Source organism: Glycine max, chromosome 6 (genome assembly GCF_000004515.6).
Source record: "Glycine max cultivar Williams 82 chromosome 6, Glycine_max_v4.0, whole genome shotgun sequence".
Lineage (NCBI taxonomy): Eukaryota > Viridiplantae > Streptophyta > Magnoliopsida > Fabales > Fabaceae > Glycine > Glycine max.
The window spans coordinates 22,259,604-22,272,696 of NC_038242.2; the positions used below are offsets into that span (position 1 = coordinate 22,259,604).

Sequence of the window (13,093 nt, forward strand, 5' to 3'; positions counted from 1 at the left end):
TAATTAAGGAATAGTAATATATTTATGGAAGAATACTAATATATTCGTTGCATATAATTGAAGAATAATGAAACTATTTTTTCAGTCAACATTTTTTCATTGAGTCGAATGAATAAATGAGTTGAACTTAAAACTATTTATACCTCGAGTTGCTTGATTTATACATAAAAGAGAAAGGTAACGTTGTATCAAAACAATATCATATAATATAATAATAATAAATAAATAAAAACCTCTAATTCGTTGACCTTAGAATTCCAATGGCGGCCCCTACGCCAATGGCCCTGGTTACCTTTTCTCTGCCTCCTATCTTCTTTCATCCCTCTGTCTGTGTCCTTCTTTGCAATGTTATAAAGGCAAGAAGATACTAACCTACAACCAAAGCCTGATATGAAGCAAATTAAGCCAAAGGCTGCTCTGAACTCCAAAGACATCACACACACACATATATAAATATAGTGAATTTTTTTCAAGGCCTCCAACACATGATGATGGAAGAGTTTAAGATTCTTTTTGTCTTTCTCATGACTTTGCTACTTGTGCTCAAGGTCACAATCTCGCTCTGGTGGAGACCAAGGAAAATTGAGGGCCATTTCTCCAACCAAGGAATCAGAGGACCCCCTTATCGTTTCTTCATTGGGAATGTGAAAGAACTCGTGGGAATGATGATGAAAGCTTCCGAAAAACCCATGCCTTTCTCTCACAACATTCTCCCAAGAGTGCTTTCTTTCTACCACCACTGGAAGAAAATTTACGGTACTTTTTTTTTTATCATCATTCTCATTTCTCTTCTTAATTTTCTCTCTCTCTCACACACACAATCACAATATCCTGATACATTGTCTTCAATCTTGGCATGGTTGTTGCCACTACTAGGAATTCCAAAATGAGCAAAAATGCATTTGGTTTTCATGAAAAAATTTCAGGCCCTTTTGAGCTGTAGTGATGCTTTTGAAACGATGATTTTTTCTTTTGCTAGTTTTGTGGTTCTTCTCCCAGAATATTGAGACTTTTCAAGGCCTCATTTCCGTAGATAGGGTGCTTCTTATTAAAACCCTTCCTAGCTTTTCCTTTCCAGGGGTTGCTGTTTGTTGCACCCCCTCGTTTCTCTATCAACTTTTTCTTTTCTTCTTTTCCATTTTTTCTCTGTATTTCTCTCTGTTTTCCTTCTTACCTTTCTTTTCCATTTTCTTATTTACTCAATAAGGCTCAGTTTTAAAAAATTTAACCATAAGTTTATTGTTTTCGGGGACAACACAGAATTGCAATTGCGATCACATTAGCCATATTTGTTAATTTGTCCACAATTTCATGTAATGTGAGGGATTGTCACAATGACAGCCATTGCAATTTAAAACCTTTTAGTAAGACTCAATTATTTTTTTTATGTGAATCATATATTTATTACGTACTGAGACCCCTGTGCAGTATAATGTCAGTAACACAAAATTAAACAAGCCATTGTTCTTAGTTTTATTTTCTTATAAAAAAAATACCTGGTTAATTAGTGAACCCTTCTCACTCATACAGTCATAGAGTTTATGATACATAAGTTCAATTTGTTGAATGTGAAGTTGTCATCTGATTTTGCGCTCTTTCCCATGTCTTATTTTTCTTGTGTTGTTATATGGGGAATTGAATTGTGACAATGTAGTTGTATATGTTTGGTAACCGTTTTTAAATTGACTTGTCTTCTTCAATTCCCTCCTCCTGCTTTTTGCCACCTCTCTGTATGTGTCTCTGTGCTGTAGGGTCTACACCGTCCTTTGCATCCTCTGAAACCAATGGTTGTCATGTTTCCCGTCTCCTTTCATCATTTTACAAACTTCTCACTTCCTACATTGAAGAAATGAAAATGTCCCAATTTTTTCTTAGTATATAAAAAATAAAAATTCTCACAGTTAAAATTACTAGTTTTTTTTATCCGTGAAATCAAAGAAATACTAAAAAATTTATAATATTTCATTCACTATTTTCGACCCATTGAATTAGACCCCATTAATCAGTTACTTGTTTATTTTCAAATTTACAAATCAATTGCAAAATTACATAATCATCTAATTAAATTAATTGAAATTTCATTATATTTCATAAAGGTGCAACATTCCTTGTATGGTTTGGACCCACTGTTCGAGTCACCATCTCTGATCCAGACCTCATCCGGGAAATCTTCACCTCCAAGTCAGAATTATATGAGAAAAACGAATCTCCCCCACTTGTGAAGCAGCTTGAAGGTGATGGACTCCTTAGCCTCAAAGGAGAAAAATGGGCTCACCACAGAAAAATCATCTCTCCCACCTTTCATATGGAAAACCTCAAAGTAATTAACTACCCTACAGATAGTATATTATTCCTAAAGTCATTCTTTTTATACGAATATACTATACATTATATTAAATTATCATGTACCCATTTTTTTATTATAATGGTGTTAATAAAATAGTGTGCCCAATTGTGTGTATAACTTTCTAGATGTTGATACCGATTATGGCAACAAGCGTGGTTGAGATGTTGGAGAAGTGGAAGGCAATGGCAGAGGAGAAGGGTGAGGTGGAAATCGAAGTTTCGGAGTGTTTTCAAACCTTAACAGAAGATGTCATTACTAGGACAGCGTTTGGGAGCAGCTACGAAGATGGCAAAGCCGTTTTTCGGTTACAAGCCCAACAAATGGTCCTAGCAGCTGATGCCTTCCAGAAAGTGTTCATTCCAGGTTATAGGTAATTAATTAATCATCTATATGTTTAATTAATTAGATTAAAGATGTATTATTCTATTATAATAATTTCTTATTAATTATTCTCTTTTCAGTTGTTATTTTACCAGTACAAAATTTTTATTCACTTTGACTTTTGTTGATAACTAATTTCTTTTATTGAAAAAATCTAATAGAAAATTCTTAGTGAAATTTTTTATTCTAAATATATTTTTCTTATTTATAAAATTCAAAATTTATACTTTTAAGATATTGTTTAAGGATATCAAATTTAGTGCCGTGCCATGTACTAGTTGGTGTATTAATTATTTTTTGAAAAATACTAATGAATCTCTTCCTAACACTAACACTTGTAAAACATATTGATAATTTTCAATAAGTGAATCATAAAGAGAATATAATTAGACATAAGGTGTGGAAGAGAAAATGTCATTGACATCTTTCTTATTTTCTTATACTAATAACAATGTTGGATGTCTAATTAATAACAATGTTACACTAATTCAGGCTTTTTTTTTTTTTTCCGGCTAACTTTAGATTCTTCCCCACGAGGAGGAATATAAATTCTTGGAAACTGGACAAGGAAATCAAGAAATCGTTGGTGAAGATCATCGAACGACGAAGAAAAGAGAATGCGTGTGGGAAAGAAGAAACAAAAAGGCCAACGGATTTGCTGGGGCTCATGATTTGGGCTTCCAACAACAACAACAACACCACCTCCAATGTGAACGTAACGGTGGATGACATAGTGGAAGAGTGCAAAACCTTTTTCTTCGCAGGCAAACACACCACTTCGAATTTGCTAACGTGGACCACGATCCTGCTCGCGATGCATCCGCAGTGGCAGATACGGGCACGTGAGGAGCTCGTGAGTGTGTGCGGTGCACGTCACATCCCCACCAAGGAGGATCTTGCCAAGCTTAAGACAGTAAGCAACTTTTTTCCTTTTAATCTTATCATTGGATAAAGAATTTACTTATGACTGATGATCATGCATATTTTTAAAAAATATTTAATTTTTTTTGTCATTTTGATATTGGTGTAAAATATTTTCTAATTTTATTAAAAATTAATCTTCATCATAAATCTAATTAATCATTTTTAGTAAAAAAAAATTATTATATTATTTTTACAGACTCAAAGTAAGATCTTACCTAAGAGATCAAACTTAGTTATCACTCGAATTAACTAGTTATGGATTTAAGAGGCTTAAATTTAAGACCTTATTTAGTTACACCAAATTTAATTTGACTCTTGACCCTTCAACTACTGTGCATAATAAAATAATCTTTTAAGCAACCCATCTCTTCTCTTCTCTCTTTGTTTTGAGTGGGTTTTTCTGGATTCGGACAAAAATCATGTTTAGTCTCTTCGGCCCTTGTTTTCTGTGTTGCTTTCCTCACACAAGGAAACCCAATTGCGGCCCTTTTCGCTTTTCTGTTTCTTATCTCAAGGAAGCATGTAGGGGCAGTGTTATCGCTTCCGTCATACAAATTTTGTTCTCGTTTAACAAACGTTTGTTGCAGAAGTAACAAAAATTGCTTCAAAATTGTCGAATCTTTTTTGGGTCATAGAATTGTCGATTCTTATATCAACTATTTGAATACTATTTATAATTAAATGAGAGACAAAAAGATGCTTTAAAATTGTCGAATCTTTTCCGGGTCATAAAATTGTCGTATCTTATACATATATTTAAATACTTTCTATAATAAAATGAGAGACGAAAAAATGCTTTAGAATTGCCGTTTCTTTAGTACATATTCCTTTTTCCTACTATCATTTTTTTTTCATGACTTACAAGTTTCTATATCAAACTAGTATTTTAACTTACACTATACAAAATAAATGTTTATTTTTTAAATAAAGTTTATAATAAATAAATTTACTTAATATATGAATCATATTTGAATTTATAATACAAATTTAAATTTAAATTATGATATAAGGTTACTTATTTATAACTAGTTTTTTTTAAAAAAATCATTGAAATTCAATTTAAGAACATAGATAGAAGATTATAATTAAAAGTAATAGACCATTAGGATCGGAAAATCAAGATAGTTTGAGATTTTTATTTTTTTACTTATTGCAAGGTAGAGTGTGAAATGCACCTCAAAGGAGAGAATAGAGACAATATTAATAATGTCTAATTCCTACTCTTCAAATTCTGTATTAAATTAATCATCTGTTTTTTTTTTTCTAAATCATTATTAATATTCAAAATTTTCTTATTTACATTAAATATAGTGAAATATTTCTAAATTATTATTAAAAATTCTTCATTAATAAAAACATAATTTTAAATGTCTTTTAAACCTAAAATTTTAAAATACTTAAGCATACCAATGAAATTAATATGTAATCCATTAACGCCGATCTAGTAGTTGAGGTTTTGGTTAATATGTATGAGTTACAATTTCTAACCTCAAGACCATCATTGTAAACCAAAAAAAAAATGAATATTTTTTTTAAATATTCTTAAGTTTATATTTGATTTATAATTGTATATATTGACTACAACATTGAGGCATGCAGCAAAGAGTTATTACTTCGATTCTGAATTTTTTTTTATTAGAATAAAAATATATATAATTGCTTATGATGTATGTCTAAGGTCTTGCATTAATTCATTTTTTATGTAATGTGCATAATACATGAGATACCACTGGATATACTAACAATAGTTAGCATAAATGATAGCAATCACAGCTCAAATGATTCAGTATTTGAATTCTAATTGATCATGGGATGGATATATATACATTAATCTTGAACAATAACACCTAGATTATATTGCACTGTAATTGTTAGTATATATAGTTCCATTTTCCATTCTGTGATGGTCTGTATCATCTGGTTTTCATTGCATTGTAGCTGAGCATGATCGTGAACGAGTCTCTGAGGCTCTACCCTCCCACAATCGCGACCATTAGAAGAACAAAAGCCGACGTGGAGCTAGGGCCGTACAAGATCCCGTGCGGGACGGAGCTCCTGATCCCCATCCTGGCCGTGCACCACGACCAGGCCACGTGGGGCAGCAACGCGACCGAGTTCAACCCGGGTCGCTTCTCGAACGGCGTGTCCCGCGCCGCGCGCCTCCCTTTCGCCTTCATCCCCTTCGGCCTCGGCGCCCGCACCTGCATCGGCCAGAACCTCGCACTTCTCCAGACCAAACTCACCCTCGCCGTCATGGTTCGAGGTTTCAACTTCAGGCTGGCGCCGACTTATCAACACGCGCCAACGGTTCTCATGCTGCTCTACCCTCAATATGGTGCACCAATCCGTTTCCAACCAATACCCGCACCCACTGTGAATTGTTACTGATTATTATGCTTGCGTGTTTATGTAGATTAAGTGTACATTGGCTTGGGTTAAGGGATCGGAATCCCGCTCTTGGCTTTGCCTTGAGAGTTTAAGGAAAACATAGTAGTATGTATGTATTAGGTTTTATATCGAGAGTTTGCATGAGTTTTTTAAAAGTTTATAAGATTGCCAAAAGTTATAGGCATACATGGTTTTTATGTGTCTTCAACTCAATGTGTTAAATAACTACTAAAAAGCCATCATGCTAACGTGACTTTTTCCCCCCACTTTGCTAGTATGAGTTTGGTTTCATGTTGAAGAAATGATTATAGATTTTAAAATAAATTTTAGATCAATTTTTACATTCTTGATTTTACGTTGCAGGTTTAAGTCAAATCACCATTGATATAATTTCTCCTATTTTTACCTTTCTCGATTGCATAATTGATATCAAAGCAAACACATAATTGAATTTAATACAATATTTTAATATAAAATCTTAAGGTTGAGATTTATGATGAGACTTCCCCTCACATTTATATTTAAAAATTAAAGTTTGGCTTTAGCAATTGATAACCTTGCTTCACTTGCAATCACAATGCGGTCATAATTCTTCTAAATTTTAATATTTTAACTATGCACTGCAATTTAAAACTTTGTTATAAATATAATATAAGAACTTAATTGGATAGATTCATAGATGTGTGGCAAATTAATTTAGTATTGTCACCTTCTTTTGTTATAAAATTTATTTAGACTGTTTATAAATTTTTAGTGCCCGCCCAAAGAATAATATTTCATTCGATCCTTTTATAAAAAAATAAATAAATTAGTCTATTATTTTGACCCTAATTATAAAAAATATAAACTCATTTTAAGATTATTATTTGTTAAATTTATTTTATAGTGAAAGATGTTCATAACTCTTCATGTAAGTGGATGTGTTTATTGATCTATTAACAATACTAGCACATAAATTATGTGAAATGTCATTAAATATTATCACTATTTTCTACTAATTAAATTAAATAAGTTATCTATTTTTATTGATATTGATAAATTAATTATTTGTTTCGTATAGAAAATATCGGAGGGAGTACTAGTTTGAGCATAAACAATGGTTATGCTTAGGTTCGGTTGTGTTTCATTGAATGTATCAAAAAGTACGGTTTTATTTCAATGAATATTTCAGAAAGGTTATTATTTCTGGTTAATTATTTTAAAATTAATTTAGTATTTATAAAAAATGGATAATTCATTTTGACTTGATCTTTTGACTTGATCTTTTGACTTTGTCTTCGTCTCAAGCAGTTTTGGAAATATTATTTTTTTTTTCATTATAAATATCTATGTTTTAGATATTTTCCTAATTGTATCGAGAGAAAAAAAAACGTTTCCCAAAGATTAACTCTTGCATCTTTTCCTTTTTTTTATGTGAGTTCCTTAGTTTTTTTCAATAAGAAAAAGTTCCAGTTCTGTTTGTTTCAACTATTGTTGAGATGAGTCTGATAAATTTCAGAAAAATTGTGCGTTTTTTTAGTACAATGTGATATCACACGTGCCTCATACAAATTTTGTTGGTCAGTATTTAAGTTCATGGGTTTGTGATAGATAGATAGTTTGTGATTTGAACAGCTACATGTTTTTGACCAAAGATCTTGTATGAGCCCCAAGAGTTAACTATGAAACATGTTACCTTCAACAGTGGAAAATTATTAAGCCGCCACCAAACTCACGTTCATTGAAAAGTTAAAGAAGAAAGACAAAGAAAAGTCGAAGGTTGAATTTCTTCCCCTAACCAAAAAAAATAATTAATAATTAATGATTAATATTTATTGATAAAAAAAATATTACTTCTCACACGGTAATGTTATTTGGACTTTGAGATGAGATTGGCTTCACACGATATCAAATACTGAATAGATAGTTAACATTTACCTAGACAGCAACTATCTTGTCTCAATATTCCTTGATTTCTATGTGCATTTGTATTTTGGTAATGCATATTTCACCCTTGATTGTCTTTATTGATACTGTAACCAATTGACTGTCATTTTCTATTATTAAAACTCATTCTCCTTCCTTGTTTTGTCTCTCTAATCTCTATGGGTATGATTTGTCAATATGTAAGAAGAATAATTAATTCAATGCCAGGTAATACATACATGATGATCATCCTTGTTAAATGGTAATAATCACAAGTAGTAGAGTGATGATTTACGACCAATAGTAACCTAGGATATTTATATATTTTTTAAGATATTGGAGATGCATATGTTCTTTTATTTAATATCTATTTTATAAAGCATTATAAACATGGTTAAGAAAATATAAGAATACTCGCATGAGTTTAGTTTAAAAAAAACTGATTTTTAAAATAAATTCCAAAAGTATTTGTTTTTTATTTTTATTTTTCGGCAATACATAACATGATATGGACAAGGGAATAACCCTAAGAGGCAACCTAAAGGGTGCAAGAAGTATATATGGAAGCAGATGAAGAACATTGGAAACAGAAATTCTAAACTACGCCACTAACGTCTAAACTACTAGAAAAATGGTTTTTTACGACGGTTATTAAGTACTTGTAACGACGGTTGTAAATCGTCGTTGTATATAACATCGTTGAAACGCAATTGCTTTTTACGACGGTTATTATAATAACCGTCTTTGAAAGTTAGAACAATTCAAAGACGGTTATTACGTAATAACCGTCTTTGAATGTAGTGTCTGGTTCAACATTCAAAGACGGTTATTACATAATAACCGTCTTTGAATGCAGTGTCTGGTTCAACATTTTATTATGTAATAACCGTCTTTGAATGTTACATCTAGGTCGACATTCAAAGATGATTATTACCTAACAACCGCCTTTGATTGTTACATCTCCTCGACATTCAAAGACGGTTATTATGTAATAACCGTCTTTGAAAGCAGTGTCTGATTTGACATTTGAATTCAAGGTATTTATTCCCTAGCAGAGGTTATGGCTGAGAGTCTGAGACAACAAATTATAGAATTCCAGGGAACAGTTACTAGTAAGTAATAGCATGGAGTCTATCTTAATTTTAGCATTTGTAAAAACACACCATCACCAGACAAAATTAGGAAGCTCTGAAATGGCTTCAGTACTTTACTCATGGCTTTTAGTAGGAGGAATCATCACATTTCAAAGGAAATAAAATTAGGATTACAATAACTCAGTATCTGATTGTAAATACCTCTAATCAAATGCATAGGGATCCTCTGCATATGGATTAAGAGACCCTTTTGAAGGATGAGGATGGCCTCCTCCTTTGATGCTCTGCATCAGTGATGTGCAAAAAAGAAAAATCATATAGAGTATTACTACAGCACACCAGAAAACAACATAGCATATGCAAAAACACTTATATGTCACCATTAACAAAAGTATGGACAAAGATTAATATAGCATCAGCTTATCCTATGTTCCTTTAGAAACAAAAGGGGAAAGAGAAAATTTCAGCATAAACCCTTCGTCCTTTTGCTTTTAATTATACCATATCAGTAGAGCATTAGATGATATAACTCAATAAATATTGTGGCAAAACAAGTGGACCTAGAGAAACATAGATTCTTATAGAACTAATTAAAAATCTTTCAATTTACTGAGAAAAGATAAATAGCTTCAACATTAGATAATCAACATGGAAAAGGATGAAAACTAAAAAATCATAACCAATTAAATATAAAAAACCTTAAACTAATAACATCATATTATCTACTAGCACTATCATTTCTAGTATCATCAGAATGGTGTAACAATGAAGATTAAGTGTGTGTATGGATTTGTGTTCGAAAAAATTGATTTTGGATCAACCTACTTTTGTAAAATTGATAATGGTTAAAATTGAGTTCAATGTAACTTGATTTTTAATTTGGATAACGAAAACATATATCAGGAAAATGATTTTTACTTGTTTGGATACTTTGAATCAAAATTGTTTTTGAATAATATGTAATTACCAAAATGAATTTTAATGTACATGAATACTTCTTTTCTATTATAATTAACTATTTTCATATAGAAATTAATAAATTAGAAATGGAGTAATCCTATCATATGAAAATCATTATGCTAATTTTCAAATTCAATTGAAATTCATTACAAAGGTTGATTAAATTTGCACTCACTGAACCCTGTCTAATGTATTCTAACACTTAGATACCAAATCATCATCAAATTCATATGCTCATCACATTTGCCACGAATAAAAATTGGTTAGATATCTTAATCACTCATAACCCATCTTTTCAGCAGAACTTTTAAGCATACATGATATCAGAATAAAAAAACAAATTGCAATTGGAATATCCTTACACTCATGAAACCACTAAATAGTAAGTGTAGTTACTTTCTATAGTGTTCATCTTTAAGATAGTAAAGAGCTTGAAAAGAAGCATGATTAAAGTAACAGATACCAAATCACAACCAAACCAATGTCTATCAGTTAAAGACACACACACACACACAATTTCTGCTGCTATGACATGAAGCCTTCAGGGCACTGTCTTCACCCTTCCCTCTATGATGTGCAAAAATCATCAATAAAAATCTTTTCAACTTGAATTTTGAAACAACTATGATATGAGAAGTGGTACCAATCAAATTTATCTAATATCATGCTAGTAAATAGTTATGCCTTCAGTAACAAGATTATGCATGCTTCATAAGTGACAATTTTAGCATGAAGACAATGCATATGTGAACCAGTGGGTCTTTATTTGCATCACCCTTCTATGTATTTAAGTTCACAATTCTCAGGCTTGTGTTGAAAGAATATTAAAGAAGCACATTTAGGTATACAAGAAATGTCTTCTCATTTCCCCAACTGTGCCTACCAAATGATAAATGTAATATGTCAAACCAAACTACCAAAGGTATCCCAACATGAAAATTAGAAAATATGACATCCATTTGAAGACAGACACAGACAAATAGATTGAAACACAAGTCAACCTGTTTTGAATTCACTTCTTGGTCCTCTTTGGACTTGTCACTCATCACTTTCCACTGCAACTGCAACAAAGCCCTTTGCCTGTCTTCCTGCAATATATTCCAAAGAATAAATATAATAATAAAAATTATGACAAGAAATTAATTTATCATATCATGGTATTCCATACTTTGGATTTTTGAAGATGCAACTCCTCTTCCAGCTTCCGACACTCATCTTCAAGTTCACACCTCAATGCTTTGATCTGAGCTTCATGATCATTCCTCATAAACATTGTTTTCTACATACAATTAAGATATGAACAAGTGAATAAATTTCTATACAAATTTTGGCTTTGACAAACATACGTGTGTGGCACCTCTCTGAATTCATTTTCAGCTTGCAGTTGGGTACGCTTTAGCTGTTCGTTGTGTTCAGCTATGAGGCTTGCTTGCCTCTTGTCATGCTCCTGCTTCATTTGAGTAACCTATAAATTGAGCAGGAAAAATCAAGTGACCTAGTGCCTGGAAGTTTTTAAACTTAATGTTAATGAAATTTCATAAAAAAGGAAAGTGATGATGCGATAACATCCCCACAACTCAGTACATACCCATTTAAAGAAAGGTATAGAGGACTATAATAGTCAAAGACAAACTATAATGAACTTAGACCAATTTAAATTTTCACATGTAAATTTTGATACATTTAAATAACAGATTTGATGTTACTAATTATTACTATCATGAACAAATTATCCAAAAAGCTTAAGTTCATAGGTAAAGATACATGAATGATTTTATTTTACATCTTTAACATGCCTCTCATGCAAGAGCCTTTTGGACATTAAGTGTGGATAATGCACAAGTCCACATATGATCTACCTTGGCTGAAATTTAACGTTTTATTAGAAGAATAAGAGTAGAAAGGATTGAACTCTAGACCACATAGTCATAGAGAATTTCGTACCATGTCATTAACAAACTATCCAAAAAGCTCAAGCTGCTAGGTAACGATACATGAATGACTTTATATTGCATCTCTAACAAATACTAATCAGAAAGCAAGTTTATTTAAAAAATGGTTTTTCCAATTAATTAGAACATTAAGTAATTAAAAATATAACCAAAGACAAATCAGAACACTTATAATCCCATGTAATAGAATGCAATGATAGAATATTTCTAAGCAACCAATAATTTCAAATTCAAGACTTTTTCTATGCTTACGAGCAACGTGTGTTCATCTTGAATGCGCATCAACTGCTGCCTTTGTTCTTCTTTGCATTCTTCAATTTTTTGGCCACACTTTGCCTCAATTTCTGCAATGGCTTTGTCAGCCTATAAAGGTTTAAATTGATTAGAAACATTTTGATGGAAATTACATTCTACAAATACCAGGAAATCATATCGAACCTTTTCTTTTTCCTTGTTCACAATTTCCATATTCTCCAACTCATACTTCCTCTTAATATGATTAATAGCCTATTCAGATAATGAAGTTTTCATGCAAAGTTAGGGCACTACACATCAAGCACCTATAGTAGGTAACCAGTTATATATAAGACCTGATCATTTCTCTGAGATATTTCTTTCAAATGCCTTGATAGTTCTAACTGTTTATTCTCTACCATTTGATCATATTTCTTTTTAGCCTCTGAAAGTTTGCTTTCAGCAGCAGTCAATAATGATAGATTCTGCAAATTCATCCAAAACACTTAAATAATACACAAAAATAAGTCAGGAACAGACAATTGAGAAAGGTATAAGAAGGTTAATTTATCAGAAAGAGAGGAAGACAATCATCATAGTACATAGATTTAACAGTAGGTTTTCAACAAACAAAGAATGATCAAGAAACCAGGAAACTTAACAATGATGATTGAAGAAAATCACAAAAACTTGGTTCTGCTTGATAAAATTGTATTATTTAGTATCTTCAAGGAACATTCAATCTTTTTTGCACGCAGATACATTTGTAACTCATGTGATTGAAAATAAAATTATAATACCATGTTCTCGTGAAGCTTTGTAAACATGGTCTGAAACTAGTAAATGGGGCAAAATTAGAAAATACACAGACTGAAAATTCAAATATCAAGCCAACTGCATACTTGGTA

The 13,093-nt window shown here is 31.6% G+C and overlaps 2 protein-coding genes across 2 annotated transcripts; one reads left to right on the top strand and one right to left on the bottom strand.

The window, feature by feature from the left end:
- The first annotated feature begins 274 nt into the window (after positions 1–274).
- LOC100786200 (cytochrome P450 734A1) lies at positions 275–6,309 on the top strand. The gene is made up of 5 exons (XM_003528249.5): positions 275–756; positions 2,097–2,320; positions 2,473–2,717; positions 3,251–3,641; positions 5,591–6,309. The coding sequence occupies exons 1-5, from the start codon at positions 486–488 to the stop codon at positions 6,038–6,040; spliced, it is 1,581 nt and encodes a 526-aa protein (XP_003528297.1). The 5' UTR covers positions 275–485; the 3' UTR covers positions 6,041–6,309.
- A 2,933-nt stretch (positions 6,310–9,242) lies between these two features.
- On the bottom strand, positions 9,243–13,012 carry LOC106799151 (synaptonemal complex protein 1-like). Its single transcript, XM_041016144.1, has 8 exons — positions 12,986–13,012; positions 12,542–12,670; positions 12,390–12,458; positions 12,204–12,314; positions 11,357–11,464; positions 11,168–11,278; positions 10,971–11,087; positions 9,243–9,323 (listed from the first exon to the last, which is right to left on the bottom strand). Exons 1-8 carry the CDS (start codon positions 13,010–13,012, stop codon positions 9,243–9,245), a joined length of 753 nt encoding a protein of 250 aa, XP_040872078.1.
- Between the last annotated feature and the right edge of the window lie 81 nt (positions 13,013–13,093).